Genomic DNA, 22043 nt, shown 5'->3' on the forward strand with positions numbered 1-22043 from the left:
CTCTGATAACCTCAGCATAGTTCTGGCACTAGTACTGACAATTCTAATTCTGTGATGTACTTGGAGAACTAATTTGGTCACAGAACATTTTTGAAGTGAAGGTTCATCACTGGTGACACAATCCCAGGGCACTGTTTCAGTTCTCAGCTGTCCACTTCATGTCAATCCTCTGATCCCAGTTGGCTGCCAGGATCTACGCATTCACCCCTTTCCTAACCTCTTTATCCAATCCAGGGTCTCTCAGCAAGCAACAGGTACAAGGCAAAATACACCCTGGACGGGATGCCAGCCTATCTCAGGGTACATACAAGCCACACACTCTCGTTAACCTACCAGTATGTCTCAGGACCATGGGAGGTAACCAGAACAGCTAGAGGAAATCCATGCATAAGAGGAGACCATACAATCTCATGTAGCTAGCAGGAAACTGAACCCAGGGTCACTGTGGTGAGGCAGCAGGGCTAATCACTGAGCCACTGTGCTTCCCCGTTGACAGTATCTTAGTCGACAAATGTCACTATGTCCAAGGATTCAATCTTTCCATTTTCACCAACAAAATGTAATAGACCTGTTTTCACACTGTGCATATCCTTTAATCAAAGGGACAAAGTTAATCTCGATAGTTGCAAGCAGCTGATCAATGAGAGCAGAACTTTACATTGATTACACCCATGAAACAAATATAAATGCAAAAGCCAGTGTTCATAAAAGAGTTTCAAGCTCTTTTATATATAGCTGTTTTACATTTCATTTTAAAGCTTAGAATGTGTGCAATTACTGTTTTGGAATAATCTAAATCTTTTCCAACAGTTTCCACCAGGAAAAACAATTTTTACAAATTTTGCATATTTCTGTTTTATAGTTTACTTTAATTGTCATTACTGACAATTTCAGAATGCAGTTTGTCGCTGAAGAAAAAAAGAATTGTTGGGTAATTGTCACTCCCTCCAAACAATGATGCTTATGTTCTTAAAACATGACCACAAAAAAATACTGGGTTCACAAAATGTCTGATATTACTTATTCCAGTTAGTAATTCAATAAATACAAATCTGCAATGCAAGATTAATAAAGATGTTAGTTTTTAATTAAAAATGCCAAGATTCTGGTACATGATGCATATTGATCCAAGCTAAGGCTGACCGTACAGGAATTGTTGTGCCATGTCATCCCACACAGATCCCACACATTCCCCAAATGTTATGGACCTGAAAGGCAAATTTCATGTTTAATGCTGCCATTGTTGATATTTGTTCTGCAAATCTTGAGGTACTATAATGCCTGCAAATTTACTTGGAGGACTATAGATTAAAAAAAAATAGGTTGTGATTAAAGGTGCATTTTTTACATCAAAGACTAAACAGAATAAATTAAAAATTAAGGTCATTAGTGTTGTAAATTATATAGTAGATTTTATATTTATGTTTAATATCCTAGGGTGTAGATGTTAAAAGGAATTAAAATGTGGTATTTTGAGAATGTGCTAAACAAGAAGCAAATATGATTTCAGAAAGAATGAATTTAAGTTCATTGTGCTTGTCTTGAATGCCAAAGTAGCATTGTCATTATTCAGTATTCATCTTGGGACTCAATTTCAAACTTATAAGAAGTGTTTTTAAAACAGGCTATAACCCATAAATTCACTATAATTATTTTATAATTTTGAGTGCAATTCCCTGTCTAAACATTTGATTATCTGGAGCAATTTGCACAATGTTTCCAGGCAAAACAAAACCCTATTTTTATAAATGTTGGTCGATCACCTGCAATATTGAGCTGAGTGATGTGCTAAATGAAGTTTGACTGCTGATAGTTCTCCTTATATCATAATCATGCCTGAAGATAAGTTATATAGATGAAAGAAGAATGTTTAAGGAATAAATGTGTACAGCAGATTGCATTAAAACAAAACTGCAAGGGATTAAGAAGTGAGTTTAAGAAGCTCATTGAAAATATGGAGCCATATTGATAAATTGATAAACAAAAAGACAAGAACATGAATGACACGAGACAAGGACATTTAGCCTGATGTCAGTATTTCTAAAAAGTTATTTTTTGGGCTGTATAAACCACACTCTTAGTATTTATGACTGTACATGAATTATGGACATCAAGTAACACCATACTAGGAGTTCCTTTCCCTACCCAAGTCCAGAAGAGTTGCATATTTGCTGTGGAGCTGGTTACCACAAATCCCTACCTTGGCTTGTGTACTTTAGGGAGAAGCCACCTGCTTTTACTGAAAAAAATGGACACCTTAATTGTATGTGCCAGCAGCGTTCTGCAATCTGCATGAATTGGCACCTCTTTCAAGCAGTCAAGGACGTCCACATCAATAAACAGCACATTTGAGTATCAAGAGGCCTTAAATTTAAAAGAAAGGATCACTGCACTTTTAAGATAAAATGAAAACCACCTACTTGACCATCAATGCATGATTTGATTTTATACATGATTTTCTTTACATATAGCTTCAGTTTGATGTTCTATACAGCGAGTAAAACAAAATCTACCTCTACTTGACATTTTTGTACATATATATAATACACCCTTCTTAAACCAACCCGGAGGCACTCCCTATGCTAAGTGGTGTTAGTTGACAAGAAGGTTATGTTATGCTCTACCTAGCAGAAGTAACACTTCTTAAAAATGTAGCAAATTCCCCCGAGATTTTCCTTTAGTGTGAACAGCACACACTAGTACCCACCAGCAAAAAGGTGGCCTGTGCAGCCCACTGACTTCGATTTTTCATTTAAAACACTGTCCTTCCAAAACTGCTTTCCCTCATCACCTGTAAATTTATAGGGACACTTGAAGAACACCAGTCAGGTACCAATTGCTTCTTTTAAAAAATTCTACATTCTTTGGTGACCGTCCACTTGTTTTGATTAATTTATTTTTTAGCAAAAAAAATAACCGAAGCAGACCACAAGTTCCAATCCTCTCCCTCACTGTTTCAGTCTGGCCAGCTGTATCCTTGCAAAAGGAGTGATGTGGTTTTGGAAATTGGCGACAGTGATGAGCTGCTTGTCCTTCGAAGAGCTGGGCAGCCTTGAGACCCCCTCAGTAATGCAAATTCCGTCAATGCCCTCAAATCTTCTCGTCGGTCATCTCCAGGAACTGTGCATAGACATCCCTTGAACATTCCCCCTTTTGGTTGAACAGGAACTTGTAGTAGCTGCCGTCTGCGCAGATAGCTGGAAGAGACAGTCAAGCCGGTATTATCAGTTATTTTTCAGTTTGCAATGTTAAGTCAAAAGAGGAAAACCTTCAAAGAAAGTAAACTGTATGCATGAGGGTCAGGTATTTCAATGCTACATGCCACTCTTTTATCAAGAGCATTTTCATCTTTCTTACTTATAATGCACTAAATCTGACATTGCAACTGATTTCCATAAGGGGGCACTGCAGTGTGAGCACAGGCTACCAAAGTAAAACTAATTTGGTCTGGTACAGCAACATTCAAAAAAATAAACATTTAAACAGACATTATAATATTATAAAATATATACATAAAACTAAGAAAAGTTACTTTGAAATATTTTTCTATCAACACCTGTTCAACCATTCTTCACATCCAGTTCATTAAAAGCTCTTCATAATACTCAGATACATTTTTACTCCATGTGGAAGTTTAAAAACATTGAGTACATGAAATGGTATTAGCAAATGTTAAAAAGAACATGTTTCCAATTAATGGAAAGAATAAAAATTACGAACGGCACCTTCAGTTTGTGTTTGTATGCCTGGTATATCTTTGTTTTATGTATTTGTTTATGAAAGGCACTAAATGTACGCCTCATACTCCTTGTTTCGAAATTATAAGAATTTTCTTATTTTATTGAGTTTCATATAGGACATTTTCATACTTTGTGTATTGAATTTTTCAGGAACATACAGGTTGGCCACCCAGCCTGCCTGGTTTCTAGTAGCAGGCTAGGTGATCTGAGGATTTCATCCAGACATTTCTTGAAATGCACATGTTCCTGTTTGCATTATCTAAATACAGGAACAATGAGAAAAAAAAAAACTAGTTTCAGTTTCATTGTCTGGAGCAATTTAACCAGTAATTAGAGAAGGGAGTTTAAGAATAATCATAAAAGCTGCCTCCATTCCAACAGGGTTACTTGACATGAGTACTTCCGAACATGGGCAGAACAAACTCATTGGCTAAAGGAGGACTTTGGCTCCCAGCCTGAAACTACAACCATCCCCAACAAATAACCCACACATGTATGCTTTTCAGTAAAAACTTGCAATGTGTATTGAGAAACGCAGCCAAGACACTGGAAAGAACTACAGATAATTTCTCCCATTGAGCAAAAACAGCAGTTTTATACTGGCTCCAGTCCAAAAATTTTTTTTGCTTAGTTGAACTTCTACTTGGAGTACATGTATAATGTATGAAACGCAGCACATTAAACTTAAAACTATGCTTTGGATTGCTGCCATGCTGGAATATCTATTTTCAGCCAAGCTTGAACTTCTTGGCAGAAGAAAGTAGCCGTTTGGCCAAAATGTCCCGGTACATGTTGCAGTTTGTGGTCATGTGTAGGTATGTTGGCCGAGGTCACAACAGAAATGTGCTCAAAGGGGACTTGAATCTATCCCGTTAACAAGTCCATTACCTCTAAACACTACTGCATGTTGCCCCCGTATATGAATTCTGGGCTTCTATATGTGAATTCTGGGAGGCCACAGCCCTTGTCTGAAGAAGCTAAAGGATAATGGGTATATATACAGTATATGCATTATATACATATTACATATGTATTGTATATGTGATGTGAGAAAGAAAATAAGAGTAAGATATTATACCTATTACTGCATTTGGCTCAGTTCCAAAGGCACAAACACAGGGGGAACCAGAAGGAACCTGAAACTTGGAGAAGCTCCACTTGGAACTGAAGTATTTGGGAAGGAAGCTCGCAGACGCCAAACTGCAAAAGAAAATGAAAATGATATTTGTATTCAAATAAACCAACAAATCTATTATGAAAAAAGGTTTTCACAAAAAAATGTCAAAGCCTATAGCTCATAGGGTGAGATATGGAACATTTATACAACAGTACAGTAGAAAAAGTTAAAGAATGGACTGTGCCAAACCAGTTTGTTTCCAAAAAATTAAACTGATGCATAATTAAAACATAAAGCATAATTGTTTTACTTCAATATTTCATTGGGCACATGGCATAATGTTATTTTCATGATGTATGAAGGTTTTAAGGTTTTCCATACCTGGACTGCTTGTTTCTTTTTGGATCCTCAGCAGCAAATATATGTACTGTACCATGGTCACTCGACACACAGATTAGAGACGCATCCTGGTTGAAATTAATGCTGGACACACAAACATTAAGGATAGGATTTAAAGTTCATAAACAGTCATGCAGTAATTCCAAAGAGCTGAAAACTACAATTCACTTACATACTCAAGACAGGATCGTGTCATGATATTTGAACAAGATGCTACAGTACATATATACATGTGAAGATATCTACATACACATATACAGTAGATTTAAACATCTATGCCTGTCAAGGTAATTTAAAATAAACTGTTACAACTCCCTGTATAAAAATATTCATAGATATAGTAAAATGTGTACTGAGAAATTAGATTGCAACAAAAGGTATGATTATACCCATGTGAATATACATGATGTATTATTTAGATTGGTGTGACTCTTATTCATCAATCAATTAGTATATAACTACTGCTTTCTCTTTCATTTAACTGCATCTTTGTGAATAGCAACACCTTACCAGTAAATGTTTGCTGCTTGTGAACCCCTTCTTAGTTCCTGGATTAAATGGCCACCGGAAGTATCAAATATCCTAATAAGAGTCCCCTACGACAGAAACATAGTCTTAGTATATGTTGTAATGTTCCCAGGAACATTTCTGTTTTTAAAAAAATAATTTTCTTCAAACTGAGAATCTGACAGGTTCCTCTAAAACCTGTATTTTCTTCATCAACACTAACTTCAGAAGGGGGAAATATTTTACTATAAAAGCTCATCCACAGTTATATACACTTTTTATTCTAAATGAGTGAATAAAACTAGTAATAAAATATTAAACTAAGCAGTCCTGAAAATAGACACACTAAGCATGAGTTGATTTATCTATGATCCAGAATATTTGAGTCTGGGTCATGTCATCAGTCAGTGAAATTCTCCAAGCAGCATTTTAGGACTGGAAGGATGGGGATTACCTAGGATCTCCCAGCAAAACAACTGCCTCCTGGGTGGGTATATAGTATAAACATGGTAACTGAAAAAATGCTGAAAGATGACCGTTTAGCATACTTTTTCTGAAGCTGTGGCTATCCGCGTTCCCTGCAAATTGAGTGCTATGCAGCTCAGGGCTCCTTCATGAGCTGGGATGTCTACTGGAGGCTTCTCTGTATTGGCTAGGTCCACTATCTGCACATGGCCTGTATGAGTGCCAGGGAAGGCCAGCAGGGAGTTGTTGCTGTTTGGACACAATACACAAAGACCTGCAGAGAGACAGAAGTGATCAATCAATATCTCAAAATCTCAAGAACTGAAATCACAGAATTGGAAAACCTCATACGAAAGACAGCTTTGATCTGTAAGGCCTTTTGTACTAAACTGCACACAACTGTAATTCAACAGAAAACAAGCACTTTCATTAAAGCAAAAAAGATGAAGACCTTTCAGCTTTCTCCCCTTATTTGAGCATTCTACACTAGAATAAGTTCCCTTTTGGTTACAGAAGTAGTAAAAGAATAAATGTTATAGTTTAATGGGGATAAGCCTTTAGACTCTATTAAGAAGCTGGTAATCTTCAGTACACATTCCTGGTGCACATCCTCACAACAGACAGTTTGTGTACCACATATCTTCCTAGAAACAAACACACTGAAACACACAAATCAGAGCCTTTGACCTGGAGGAGTTCAGTAGTTTGAGCTTTTACAGATTTTGGATGAACTATAGACTTTGTAAGGTTAGCCACATTATTCCAAGCAGTGACATGGGCTGAGCTGCCAACCCACAGTTTGTGAACTTTTTGAAATAAACTATTTTTGAATCTTCTATTCAAGTAAGGGGAAAGTACATAACAGGAAACTGTCACATCTTATTTTGAATGGGTTTTTTTTTTAAATCTGAAACAAATATACCATGTTGTACATCATGAGTCAGTATTATTACTATTTTACTACTGTTTACTATTTTAAAACAATTTGCTTAATTGAATAATACTTAATATAAGAATGCTTATAAATATGTGATCTATACATAAATGTTGCTATTGTTCTACCTACTATAATTTCTACAATGTCATTTACAATTTCCTTTTGGTCTTATTTTAAAAAAAATATGAATACTAGAGGGTACAGAGGGAATATCTGCAAAGGCAAAAAGTACAGACCAACCTTTAGGGTTGTAGCAGGTCTCAAAGACATGCAGCTGGTGAGGGTTGTGGGTAAAGGTGAATACTTTTATCATGGAGTCAAGAACCACCACAATCCTGGAACAAGAACATTTAACAGCGTTTAGTATTTGTAGTTTATTTCCTACCATGTACAAGGACACACACCTCCAAACTTTTAAAACAATCAAACGTTCACCAGCTCATTAGTGTCAGTGCTGGACTCTTATCTTAGCACTTGAAAATATATGCTTACTTAGATCTGTTAATACAGATATTAACCAGAAGACCTGTTTAATGAGCAATTCCCATTTCAGTCTTTTAATTTATCATAACCCTGATTAACCCTCCTCAGTGAAGAGTTTCAGGTAGCTACACATCCACTGAGACTGCTTTGTCCTCTCATAATAAACTAGAATTAACATCCATAACAAAATGTGGCCATATGAAATTAACACTTCTTTTAGCATCCATAAAATGGATAACAACTGACAAATATACTTCAGCCTTTCATCTTATTTTGGGAATAATTCTTCTGCTTCAATCCTGAAATGCAGTTAAAATGATCTAAAACAATCAAAGACATTTCACTGCCATTTTCTACTGCACATGGTAGACATTTGGCTATTTCTGATTTACATTTGGTATCGCCCCATTAAATTGTATTTAACATAGGAGCTTTGAGATTTAACCAGTATACTTGCTGTGTGCTGAATATGCTTATTGCCATATCAGAAAACTGTGCCTTTGTTCAATAAAACATGTTTTTTTTTATTAATCTGAGTTGTAAGAATTGAACAGCTTTTCAGAAACTTTATGGGAGGTCTCAACACTTTGACTGTTGTGACGTCTTTGCAGCACACTTGTGTGAGTCTTTTGTATCTATCTTTGTGGCTTTCAAACTGCTCATCAGATCCAATATTGCCTGGAACAATCCCTTGTGATGAAATAAAGAAGACTTGAGATTCTAAACCTGGCATACCTTTCAGTAATTATGGAAGCTCTTTTAATATCACAATATCTTGTCAAATATTAATTTATTTTTCTACAAAACCTGGGTAAAAAACAATCAATGTCTGTGTTTCGGATATTACTTGCCAAAAATGTTAAATTATGTTACTCACAAGGGCTATTCTGAAGGCACTGCAAGTCAGATGAACTGAATTTGGCAACATGCTTCTAAAGAATGTCAGTGTATGTTTTAATCATGATGAATCTCTGCCATTCACAAGTCATACTTTATTTCACCATTAACTGCAGATACACTGTTATGTTTTGATGAGTGTGTGGATTTTCTCTTTATTAAAATCATAAATTCTGACGAAATATTCTTTTTTTAACATCTAGTAAGTACTGCTCTCTCATTTATTACTTTTAAGAAATACAAAACAGTTTATGGTTAATGAGCAGAGACAATGCCTTTGTCAAGCCATCTTTTATATTAACAGCTTGACACATTCCAAATTCTCTTTACCTCTGTGTCCTTTTCCAGACAACTCCTGTTATTTCTGTGTGTGAGAGTTATTGTAATATTAATTATCAGTTTGTTAATTTTCAAGTGTGATCCAAAGATGAACTGCAAGTTGTACAATGTAAGTTCTACCAATCCATGTAGAAACAATATGCCATATGACTGCAGTTCTTACTCGGAAAATCAGGGTCAGTAATGATTATGAGTATTCCATAACCATTTATTCTTTTTTCAACAATACGATCCACACACAAATATTTTATCATCAAACCTGATTCTAAGTGACAGTTCCCCATGTTAGACATAGTGTGTTGCTTTGTTTAGGAAGCTCAAAGTTGGTGACAATGCTAAAAAATGCTTATATTCTACTGATCACTGTATTTTACAGTCTTTAATACATATACACTGTCAATTTAGACCCATCTACTGTAACAGACAGCCAATACACAGATCCCAGCAGAATTTAACTACCCACTACCTAGCTTTTACAGGCAAGACAAAAATAATAAAACTGTTAACAGAAATCTAACTCGATCTCATACTGTAGAATTCAGTTACATGAAATTCTTCCATTGAAGATTTTGCTAGTACCTGTGAAGTTTATACAGATATTTATTTATCCCTCATTCTGCTGCATGAAGTAAATGATTTATTTATAAATTAAATTAGGAATCTAGACTGGAATTGCAAACTACTATTAATACTTATTTCCAGGCCTTCTTACTTTGGTGTCTCCAAGCATTCCTTTGTTATAAATAAGACAGCCAAGAGTTAATTATTCCAGCATGTTAGATGCTGAAAGTAAAATTATCTGCCACGTAATTTATTATTGTATTCATATATTAAATCTATTAAATGTAAATCCCATTTGAGTTTTCAGACAGTTCAGCATTCAAAAAAGGAAAGGCTGTGCAATTCCTTATTATTAACTTTAATCTACATTCTTTAGCAAATAAACAACAACAATATTATGAATAAAAAAGTGTAATTACCGATCACGTCTAAGTTTCACAGCTTTCACTTCTGTGGAAAACTCTATTTCTATAACCGTCTTCTTCTTCAAATCGTCCCATATCATCACTGAGAAGAAGAAATAGGTCAGTTTAGGCCTAAATAACTGTCTTGCTGTTTAGTATTTAAATGCTTCAGAATAAACCAGAATAAGCCACGCACTCTGGTTTCTCTTCATCTCGTACAAATCTTTCGCCTTTTACTAAAGATTTCCGTGGAGAGGAGCATGAATGAGTTCCATGCAATTTTTGTGCTTCCCTGCCTTCGGGTGATTTCTGCAATTTCCCTCACGGGATCAATAAAGTATCTATCTATCTAAACAAAATGATCAATAACGTGACATAGCAAAACAGCAAACAAGCTATTATTCAAAGCAAGAAGTATTTTCATAATTTGTCCAATACTAAAATTCTTAAAACTCTACAGATATATTTCTAGAATAAAAAAACAAAGTTACAAACTCAACTGCAGTTTCACTGAAAAATGCTAAATTGTATAATAAACATAGGACATTTGGCCTTTTTTCTGAATAATTTCACTCCTCTAACATAGCTTTAATATAGCTAAACTTAATCTGCTTTACATAAGAACATCAAAACACTTTCCTAATGAAAATAAATCCACAAAATGTTTCACAATAAACTTCCAACACACTCCATAAAGAAGCTGAATGAGACAATCTAAAAGCTCTTGTTCTGGCTGTAAATATACCTTTATTAGGGGGATACTTTGGCTTCTTCCCTCCTCCAACTAGTGCTAAGTAGTTACATCGGAACAGCATCTCAACATGGCCTACACCACCTTCCAGAAACTCTGCAATGAAACAAAAAGAAAGCTTGGACTCCACAGAAGCAAAACTGACACAGGCACAGCATTATGACTATCAGCTGTTATCACTGTGCAGAAGTGGTGACACAACAGCCCCCGTCACAGCTGAACAGCCTACCATGCTTTATTTGAAATAAGTTATTGCAGACAAATCTGACAATTAACTTCACTACTTGGAAACATGAACTGGTAAAGAAGTCTAGAGCTGTTAATTAAAATATGCTGTTTTGCACCAGTCTATGTGGTCTGTGTGTTACACAACTTCTCAGGACAGGGCTAGAACTGAACATTTAAAACAGATGTATCAGCACCTTTGTAAACAATACCCAAGAATATTGTGCCTCCTGTGTATTAATCATTTGAATTCATTTAAAAAATGTAAAAGGGTGTTAAAATCTTTAAATTAGTATAAAAAATGCCTAAAATCCACAATAAGATGTTACTGCTTTCCAGCATAGCACGTGATTTAGGGCACGTTACAACTCTAATCCAAGACACTTACAACCACTATAAGCAGAGTTTCAAAATCTGTTATCTAACTACTTCAATGACAAATTAAAAAAACCTTTTAAATGTATCTGAGAATCTTTATGAAAGTCTATACCAACACAAGTATATTGTCCTAAGAAAGGTTTCTGTGCTCGCTCTTGACTGAACACCTTGTCACAGCACTGTAAACAAAATCCCTGTGTAAGCAAAGACAGTTAAAATCAGGTGACGGTCACATCTGCAAATCTCTGTCTCTTTTCCACTGGAAATGATTAACTATGTGTTACTTGTCTAGTTTTCCATTGAGACCAGATCACATAAACATAAGGAGAGGAAGTATCTTGAGTCTTATTTGTCAGGAAGAATGTCATGCTTAGTTTTAAAAAAAGTGTTTTTACTAAGGGGACAAATGTTTTTCAAAACTGCAATTGGTACTATTTTTAGAATACTGTCATCATTGTTGTATATTTTCTGACATGAGAACTATAAAAAAAACATTAAAATTCAGCTGGCTAATTTCCAGTAATGTGTACTTCCAATACAGACTGTAAAAGTAAAACAAAATTCCACAAGTGTCTAGGGGTACAGGGGTGTAACATTTAGGAGAATTCACTGGAACGTAACAGTAGATCTCAAAGTAGGTAGTTCTGTTAAGATAACTTAAAAATAAAAACGTAAAACCAAAAAAGTAAAAACTATGGACATGCCTAGTGCGAAAAATACAAATACTTCTGTGGTCACTTCAGAGCACTATGTAAAAGCATCCCTTGTATTGTCTATGTTATAAGATGCATACTAAAACTAACATTGTTCCTGAATATAGGAGCACAGATTTCAGAAACGACCAGCTACCTGTCTAGACAGTGCCTTATAACCACATTTCTTTAACCGACAGAGACAAATCGATTGTGTATTGCATTTGTAAAGCAACAGATGAAGTATGCCTAAGAATGTGACTGGTATGCAATCAAACTATGTTTGACCTAGAGCTAAAATGTGCACTCTAAACAGCATATACTTACAGAAGGAGCCCTACCTTGCTTTTCCTTCTCTTTAAGTGGGTCTGTGTTGTAAACTCTGAATCCATTTTCCATTCCACACGCAAAGCACCCTGTGAAAAATGCAAAAGAGGAGCTGGTTGGACATTGCCAACTTCACCAAACTTCATTCAGAAACAGCCTAGGCCAACATCAAAAGGGCAATTTGCAGCAGTTTCCTACAGAAATGCAGTTAAGGTTTTTTCATGGTTGCAGTTCCAGGGGAAATCTCACGAAGGTTAAGATTTAAACATTCCTGAAGAAATTATACCAAATTTATAACAAATCAAAAGAAATGAAAGTATAACAAACTTCATATCGAAAACATAAAAAGTATGAAATAACACTGTTGCAAGTACTTCAACCTTGAGTACTTCTGCACCTCTGAAAAGAGCCAATGAAAAAGTTTCTTTTTAAGCCACATGTCCAAGTGCATTACTAAATTACATTCCATTTTTTCGATGCTGATAGCAGAGAAACTAGTACATAGTTTAGTTTTGTTTTGTTTAGACATGACTGTTACAGTGTCTTACTTTCAGGTTCTGACTAGAACTTGTTCAGGCAAACATAGCCCATGTCTTAAATTTACAACAATGACCTATTGAATTCTAGATGTAGTACAGATATTGCTCTTGACTTTTAAGGGCAATAATCTTTCCCCTTACATATCTCAAGATAAATTACATGTCTTGTCAGTAAGAACATAAACCATGTGTTCAGGCTTCCTTCTAAAATAAAGTATGCAGGCACCATTCATTAAGTTATTTGCCTTAGGGGAATATAGGTAAGGCTGTCATATTACGAATTGCTTGTTCTCCTGAAGCTAAAATGACACACTTCAAACAATAGCAGGACTTCAGTACAGTTACAGAAACCCATTTGCTCTTTTTATAGCACAGAAAGCTGACAGACATTCTGTATGTGTCTGTATCTGCCCGCATCTAGAAAGGAGATTTTGGTGCATTCATTAAATGTCCTTGAACAATAATCACACAACCATAGGAGGCACAATTTATTAAGTGCCAAGTGCATAAAGGTATTACTAGGTCTCAGCTCATACTTGGATTTTCAATACAAGTGGCCTACAACTGGCTGTGCACCCCAGTATAGGAAGGGATCGGCCAGGGCTATTTTAGTTTTACTGTAAAAAGATGAGAACTCATTCAAAGCTCTTTTTATGTTACATTGTTTTCTAAACTACACTGAGGTAAAAAAAAAACAGTTTAAAAGTTAAACTGACATTTCCGCAGACCTCATGTGAACCCTCCCAAAAGTGGCAGAAACAGTGGAAAAGTCAATTTCAAAGCTAAAGAAAAACATAGCTGACTGAAGAGCCTGAACACAGGAAGTTAAGTTACAGATGGATGGAGGGAGGGGGGCTTACAAAATGAAATGGTGCAAACATGATTTCAGCTGACCAGACACCGAAAGCATCAAAGTACAATCTGTTCATCCAAAATGAATTGGACAGCCCTGCTGAACAAGCTGGGTCTATTGAATAAGAAGCAATGTCCCCAAGTTATTAAACCGTTGCTGCTACAAATGACATCTGTTAAAAAGATCAAAACGGAAACATGAGTTTTCTTTGCATTCTCTACTTTTTCTGTCACCTTTCAGACCATACCATCAGCGGCAGCTATTTTTGAGTTTTAAAATAAATCAAACTTTCTGGAGTTCTTTATTTTTCCAAACTGCCCCAAATGCTATTGACTGAAAGATATCATATCCAAAGACCAGGGCTCCAATCACAAGTATATGTATACCATATTTACACAGTACTCAGAGGATTATAATTCCAATTATATTTGAATTATATTCAACAAGATGTGTTTAGGACCAAACTGGGTGTTAAAATGAATAAAGGAAAATTAGAGGGTTACTCCATAAATCAATTACTTTGTAGGCTGACTGAAACAAATTTCACCAAATATCCATCCATAGTAAAAATGCCATTTATTCCTGATGTGTCTGTTGCGGCAAACCAGAACCAGTCCCAGAAGTATTGGGATGAAACTAATTCTAAAGAGAAAAATCTGTTTAATGTCTGCTATCTGTAGTAAGAGATGTGAATGCAAGGCACAAACAAAAAAGTAAAATACGTGGACAAGAAGAACTAGATCTCTTCATTACAAGCAGAAAATACTCATGTTTCTAACATTTCAACCAAATCTTTTAAAAAATAATGAAATTAAAACACTGCGAGAAGGTCTGCTAAGAACAGCTCAGCTAAAAATAGCTGAAAATAGCTGTTCATGAAAGATGGGTGGACAATAAGATTCAGGCTATTCCACTAAAGATCAACTTCAAGTGAGCTCAGTTTTAAATTTTCAATTATTATATGATTATTGTCCACATCCATTACTACAATCTGATACCTGTTCCAAAGTAGGTATTATAATTGCAGATGCAAATGTCCAAGGAATTAGCGGAAAAGTTATAGTGGAAAAATACAAATAAAAAAGCAGTATCGTTTTCTTAGAGTTCCTTTTTCACTATTGAAGACAATTTTGCAATATAATTCCTCCTTGCTTTGTAACAGGAAGCTTCTGCTTCCAATATAAAATCTCATGCGCAGGAGGAAGTGTGCTGACAGTATGGTGTAGTGCAGGCTGCAGCACAGTACTAAGCCAGCACAAATTCCTGGCGCTCAGACCCAGAACAGGCAGTGACTCATTCTGACAACTACAACTAGTCAGTTTTAAAGACTTAATCAATCAGTTTTAGAAACTGGAAACAGTAGATTTGAGTCTAGTAGACTGAAGATGTTTACCTTATTCAAAAAATATTTTAAAGGGGAAATGCAGTCCCAAATTTTCAAACAAGTTATTAAATCTCAGCGACAAAATAAATCGTCTGGTATCAAAATTTTACAAATTCCAAATTAAGCACAAAATTATGAACTTTGTGAACGTTGTATAGCTGCCATGCTGTCGAAAACTGCTGGTCTCGCAATGGGCAAGAGCAAAAGTGTGCAAGAACTCACTTAAACTCTCCCTTCCTGATTACTAGTCACTGTAATGGCTAATGTAATGCAATGTACAAGCGAATACGTACACGTTGTGTTGCAGACGTTTCACCGCAGAAATGTTCCAACGTAATCTGCATGCAAAGTAAGCAATTGTCAGAAAAAACGTCTTGAAGTCAAGAACAATATTTCTATTGGAGTAAAAGAGATGTATTCGCACGCCTGCTTGAATACAATGTAATAGGGCCACAACACGTAACTGGAAGTTCTGTTGCCTCATTCTGAATCACAGACAATGACCGCAATATCGTACTGTACAGTACATACCCAGAAATTGTCTATTATGTAATTTTTTGGAGTTATTGTCTACCTTTTACTTTCATTGTGAACTGAAATGCACTCATCAATTCCGATTCTAACCTCATAATATAAAAATATCCTCGCAGTTCTCCTTTAAAAGGAAAACAGTTCACTGCGATTTACATATCTACAAGTCATCAGACCTCGTTAGCAAATATTTTTTTTAAATGGGACTGATATGGAAAAACTACACAACAAAAACGTATACCCTCTTTTTTTATAATAAAAAATTATAAAAAAATTGGAACAACTCTAAACAACATTGAAAGATGATAAAATAGTGTGTAAGTTTACAATAGCAATTGTACTGTTTCACACGTGGAATATTTTAAATGCCAAGAATGCTGAAAGAGTTCAGGGTTCTGATTGGCTATATAATGAAATGATTTGTTCACATAATTGTTTCCACCAATCTGAAGACCTCCATAAATGCAAAGCATAATAAAGGCTGTCAAGCACAAGTTTCACAGGTGTAGCTTGGCTTCTGAGGTTTTATTTGTTCTGTTACATACTTTGTGGTCTGTTTGATCCATTTGAAACAAACTCATATACATACACACAAGTGTATTAATTGTAATGGAAAGCTGTTAATATTGTGCCAGTCAGAGCTGCCTTATCCTACAATCCTAAACACCCCACTTGCTCCATCTTTTATACTTCATCCTTTATTTTCTCCTGTGTGATTTTAAACATGGATTATGAATAATGGAACAAGAATTACACATAACTTGCATAATTCTACATCTACTGTTAAACTCAAACTATGGGACATTCTCGAGTGGAATGTTCTTCAACTCAGTACATTTTAAAATGACTGGAAATATTCTTTCTATTAGGAGTATATTAGACAACCAATTACTCATAGCCCCTGAGATATAAAACTGTCAATGCAAGACAATCTCTTTAAGTACAAACAATAGATCACATAACTAACTCACAGTTTCCATAGAATGGAATGCTTTCCAATTACAGAGAACTGTTTTACAGAATTACTGTACTGTTGAGTGCAGACTGACAGAAATTCAATTCACAAATCAGTCATGGAATTTAAAATTCACTAAACCAAAATCTCATTTCAGTCACTTCAGTCATTTCAGTAACTGTTTTCTTAGATTACAGCATTACATATACTCATATGCAACAGATGCAATGCTTTATTCTTCATCCGAAATAAATCCAATCATATAAAATAATAACACATTACACTTCTTGAAGCTTATTGCTGCATTTTATTGTTACAGACCTGGCTGAAATACTGTACTTTTTGAAAAAACAATTAGGGCCGTATCAACCGGAAATTCTTTAATTCATATAAATTATTCTGTGTTTTCACATTTTATGCGTGCTAATGCAATCATTACAAAATTAAAAACACAAACCAAACAATTTTTAAAACTTGAAACACCAGTCAAACTCTGCTGACGATGCTGTTGAAAAGCCTGTAACAAAAAAAACCTCCAGAGCCCTTGTTTAATTTCAGCCGCAAATTCAGCACCTTTTAGACATTCGTAAATGGAAAGCTTGGAGGTTTGGCTGAATAGCATATTTTTCTTGGAATAACTGAGCCCAAACCTCGTGATTATAAAGTCAGGTGTTCACTGTTTGATATTATAGTTATGTTTGATATTACTGTTTGATATTAAGAGTTATGACCATACCATGTTTGACTAATAAAGATTGCCTGGTTACTATTTTCTAGGGTGGTTTGTCAGGGAGAGAACATACTTAGAGAAAGATTTTGTGCTTCGACAATCAGCACACTGGTCCATAGAAAAAACAGTTTGTGAGAGATAATCCACATCCTGAAAGGCAGAGGGTCACCACACATGCCCAGGACTATGTCGCATTCATCTGAGCCTTATGAGTAATTGTTTTCTCACAGAACTGGCTACAGCACAAGAAATTCCAGAATTAACCTGCGAGTCAGCAATCAGAGAATGTTATGGAGTATCACACTGACAATTAAAGGCACAACAGCCATTTTCTGTGTGCCAGACAACATATGAGCAACACTATAAATTCCAGGAGGAGGTTACCTGTGCACCTTCACAATGAGTGGAGCTTGTCGTCTGTGTGTGTGAAAACAATCTGCACGCTCAGAGGCACTGCAGACGTAACTCTGACAGCCGAGAGCCAACATCGCCATCTTAAATGAGCAAAAATCGAGTGAGGTGGAAGCACAGATTGGTGGACGTTGAGTCACCAATGGATCCTGTTTCGCCTTTGATAGACTTGATGAAAAACAATAAATGTGAAGACTGTCATGATAAAACAGTTGCTGACTTGCACTGTTGAAGGTAACTGGTGGCATGATGGAAGCATAATGACGTGGGAAGGTATCCCTTAACAGATGAATGCCCCAAACTAAGGTCAACCTTACTGCTACTACTACCTTATATGGATGAAGTCCTTGGACCAACAACTGCTCTGTTCCTGCAAGCCAGTTTGCCAGCTGATTATCCAACAGGACAATGCAAGATCATACATTTCTAGGATTACAATGGAATAGCTTTAAAAGAACGGTGAGGTCAGTTTTGAGTCCAACGGAACATATATGGGACAAACTTGCCAATACCACCAAGGATACACAATCTCAGCTTGCTAACTTTCACAGACTGCCTATAGTTACACAGAAAGAGTGCTGGAAAATCTCACTACAGTCTATAAAGAGCCTGATTTGGCCTATGCATCAATGCTGTTAGGATTGTGTTAATTCTAAGGGACGTCATATTAATTTATAATATTTTCATATTGAGACTATCAAATTTGAAACACAAAACTTAATATTATTCATTGACCTATGCTTTCTTTACATCTGGTTTGATATCTCTGTTTATAATCTATATCTAACATTCCCTTTGTGCATCAGTTAGGCAGGTCATAGTCCTGCAATAGCTGAACTTTGGTTGGAACCAAAAGGTGGCCTAACTCTATTTTGGCCTGGAGCATTCTCATTTGAGAGAAAACAGCCCTGAATGGTCTTAATTGTCAATTAGCAGTTTACAAAAATACAAAAGAAACTTAATTTACTAATTATACCACAGTGTTGGACCATACATGGAATAGGGACAAATAGGGAATATTACATCACATACAGTTACATTTCTAAGTTTACAGATGCAAAGTTACCACATTTACAGTCAGACCCATTTAGCTGGAAGATGTCTGAAAACAGAAGCTACACTAGCTAAAGACCTTAGTGAAAATTAAAGCTTGGCATTTGAAAGAACTGGGAACTTTTTTTAAAGATAATAAAAAAAATAATAAGGGAAAGATAATAAACATGACTTTCCAAGAGAAAGCAATCCATTTTCTTTTTTGTCTTTGTTACATAATACTGCACCAAAACTCAAGAAACAAGATTTTTAGTGTACACAGAGGAATGGCTAAGGCAAAGATTGTTACTGAGCCTTAGGAGAATTTATTGAGGTCTAACAATGCAAAAAATTATCAAGGAAACAGTTATTTAGTCCCTAACTACAAATGCTCAGGATTAACTTTCCTTCAAATTAAATATTTAAGGAATTTTCTGCATCAGCCTAGAATGTCACATAGACTGCCCTTTGCTAACAGCCCTGACTGGAAGATTGGCCAGACCTACAACATGGGCAAGATATCAAAATCTTCTATTTCTCTGCTAAGTTGGCATAATTACATTACACTGTATAGCACAATCATTTTTCAATTCAGATGTGCAAGACATTTGAAGGTCTTATCGTCAAAAAACATTCTTAATTCCAACCCTGCTATTAGACTAGGAACAGTGGTGTTTTATCATCAGCTAATAAAAACACTTTTTAAAGAGGTTAATTTTAAAGGAAATCACATGTTTTACAAATTCCAGAAATTAAAAGTTTAAGAAGTCAGTAATTGTGAATGAGCTTTTTTGTTTATGGGCAAGCCCAACAGACACTTCAGTCTTATATTTTAATCCATTATAGTATATTTGCTTGATTCAAATCAGTATAAAGCAATGATTCTCCTAAGATCTGAAACCAGTAACACAGGCAGTTGTAATAACAAGGGAATTTTTAATTTAAAATAGTATTTAAAAAAATATTTACAAGGTTGCTCTGATGTAGTTAGTGCCATTTAAGTGACATAATTTGGTGAAAGTGAACATTAAATCTTAAACCCCCCAAAAACGACAGCTTTTCAGTTCTGTTCGTGAGGTAAATCTGAAAATCATACCAAAAATACAAATCCTTCAAAGCAGAAAATGTTAGTGTAGGCACCATAATCTCCACACAGGCTAGGTTGCATTCTTTTTCTTGTTACTTTGCTACATGGAAACAACCTCAAATTGTTCATTTGTAGCTCGCGAGCTAATACACCTCCCAGCTCGATAGTTATTACATTACTGTTATAATACCCCGAGTTCAGGTTTAAAATGTAATTTATAGTCACGGGCTGTTAAAAACCACGTTTACTCAACCGATTTTTACACTAGAATGAGCAACAGAATAATGCCTAAACCTTACACTATGTAAACGTGTCCAAATGACGTGTAAATGTGAACACGAGAAAGCTGAAGTCGTAAATACGTAAACGAGATATCAGGACCGAATTTCTCAACATTCGTTAACTATAATGTAAGAAAACATTAAGTGACAATATAGGGGGAGTGTAGCCATAGCACTTTCAAAACAGTTGTCGTGGCTATTCAACACAACAGAACTTCGCCCTATACCTCGCCCTTAAAGCTCAGCTGGTTAAATATTTGAATCTTAATCAAATGCGAACCAAACATTTCTTAGAGCTTAAGACCAGGGGGAAAACGTAAACTGCAGTCAAATGTATAATAGACGAACATATATATCCACTGTGCGTCCAACTGTTAATAATAACACCATGTGGTACTGTTGTATTAACACAGCAAATCCTGTGACTACCATACAATCAATGGAAACAAGCCAGCAAAGGAGTGACTTCCTCTTGCATTTCAAGTTTCGATTGAGAAATTAAGGTTTACTGCTCACAAGAGTATCGTTTCTGTACGCAGTTACGCATTGTCCTACTAATTACAGCATTATATTAAGGTATTTTCTGGTGCTTTGATTCGGTACTTTTGATTAAAGAGCTGAAAGGTTCCGGGCCTAAGGCAGAGTACAATACGTTAAAAGCATGCAACTAGCAATCACCACTGCGAAAAAGCCTGAACCCAGAACGGCTATATAGAAACTGAGCGAAGTCTATGGCCTCACCATGATCCTGGTTAAATCCAGCGTACAAAAGCCCGTTCCCATGTGGGTTGGACGGTAAAAGGTTCATGATGGTACCTCGATATCAGAATTATCGTGTTTTCAATTTCAGCTTAACGGAACCATCCCTCCTCTTTCGTCCGTCAAGACACAGAAAACAACACCAGCACCGTTTTTCCTCCCTTGCAAGGACGCAGAGTGGCACGCCGAGCCACCGAGCAGGGAGAAAATTGCTGCATCGACTGCGAGCAATCGAACCGACCGACTGCAATTTGGATTTTGATTGTTTTTTATCTGATGTTACAACACACACATTTCCATTAATTATACTCATGTTTAGGTTGCATGACAATGCATTGTTTTTGCTTTATAAGGATTGACTGATATGAGGCTTTTTTCTCTATGACTTCACTATCAAAACATGGGTAAAATTTGGAAAGACCATTTTCTGTTTTTACTACTGAAGATCTTTCTAGCTCGTGCATTTTGTGATTCTTGAATTATTCATTTTGCTCTAAACTGTCATTAAAAAAGTATTTTACACAACTGAAAAATACACTTGCATACTTGTCTAAGAGAAATCGGAGTTGTTTGCGTTGTCTATATTTTACTTCCATGTGCAGTTTGGATGGTGCGTTATTTTCACATGGCAACAGCGAAATTTTCGCTAAGGTTGTTGTTAAACATTACGGCATGGTGAAGCGGAAAAGTAGTCCCTAAGGGAAAATATGATACATTTGTGTGAAGCTTAATTTATTTAAAAGCCACATTCATTTATATATTTTCTCTTTCATAAGCTTCAGACACGCTTAAATTTTAAGCTCTTGACGTGAATATGACCTACTGCCTGCAGAAGTAGAACGATAAATCTGTTCTGAATTGACACTACAAAGCTTGTTTCTTCTCCTGGCAAGCTGGAATTTAGCAAGTAAACTGCTGCGAACAAATTCTATAATAGGTTTCTCGTCAGTGAAATTAAAATCCACTTTTACATAACATTCGAGTTTTAAGTCCCTCATATAAAATAATATTAAATGGAGTTGTGTTATTGTAGCTTATCAATTGGATAGAAAAGCTTTAGAAATTCCAAAAATACTCATATATTCCATTCATTTTCCAGTTGAGGGTTACAACGCACTATAGTATTATTACTAGAAATTATTATTATTATTATTATTATTATTATTATTATTATTATTATTATTAATTAGTGCTCTTATCTCAATTGTGAATAATGTGCCAGTTATCTCTAGAGCCACATCTTGAATGAGTCACACATT

General features: G+C 35.6%; 1 protein-coding gene and 1 non-coding gene across 4 annotated transcripts; one reads left to right on the forward strand and one right to left on the reverse strand.

Annotated features, from left to right (window-relative positions):
• Window positions 1-1065: 1065 nt before the first annotated feature.
• wdr45b (WD repeat domain 45B) lies at window positions 1066-20968 on the reverse strand. 3 transcript variants are annotated; one of them, XM_069194500.1, is made up of 10 exons: window positions 20842-20968; window positions 12237-12311; window positions 10595-10696; window positions 9865-9952; window positions 7406-7500; window positions 6312-6502; window positions 5767-5852; window positions 5239-5340; window positions 4819-4940; window positions 1066-3197 (listed from the first exon to the last, which is right to left on the reverse strand). In XM_069194500.1, exons 2-10 carry the CDS (start codon window positions 12292-12294, stop codon window positions 3091-3093), a joined length of 951 nt encoding a protein of 316 aa, XP_069050601.1. In that variant the 5' UTR covers window positions 12295-12311; window positions 20842-20968; the 3' UTR covers window positions 1066-3090. The 3 variants fall into 3 exon arrangements, with proteins under 3 accessions (XP_069050601.1, XP_069050600.1, XP_015211807.1); XM_069194499.1 differs by having other exon boundaries at window positions 20767-20968; XM_015356321.2 differs by lacking the exon at window positions 20842-20968 and having other exon boundaries at window positions 12223-12311.
• LOC138241316 (U5 spliceosomal RNA) lies at window positions 10042-10156 on the forward strand. Its single transcript, XR_011190542.1, has one exon. It is a non-coding gene; the product is annotated as a U5 spliceosomal RNA (small nuclear RNA).
• Window positions 20969-22043: the final 1075 nt, after the last annotated feature.

The sequence above is a fragment of the Lepisosteus oculatus genome, chromosome 9 (assembly GCF_040954835.1).
Source record: "Lepisosteus oculatus isolate fLepOcu1 chromosome 9, fLepOcu1.hap2, whole genome shotgun sequence".
NCBI lineage: Eukaryota > Metazoa > Chordata > Actinopteri > Semionotiformes > Lepisosteidae > Lepisosteus > Lepisosteus oculatus.

Bases quoted from the DNA above. Each gene is read 5' to 3' on its own strand.
- wdr45b (XM_069194499.1), bottom strand. From the start codon at position 20,833: ATGAACCTTTTACCGTCCAACCCACATGGGAACGGGCTTTTGTACGCT. The intron at 12,312-20,766 runs GTGAGGCCATAG...CATTTTTCACAG, and splicing joins TGGATTTAACCAGGATCATG to GGTGCTTTGCGTGTGGAATG. The intron at 10,697-12,236 runs GTAGGGCTCCTT...GTTTCATTGCAG, and splicing joins TAAAGAGAAGGAAAAGCAAG to AGTTTCTGGAAGGTGGTGTA.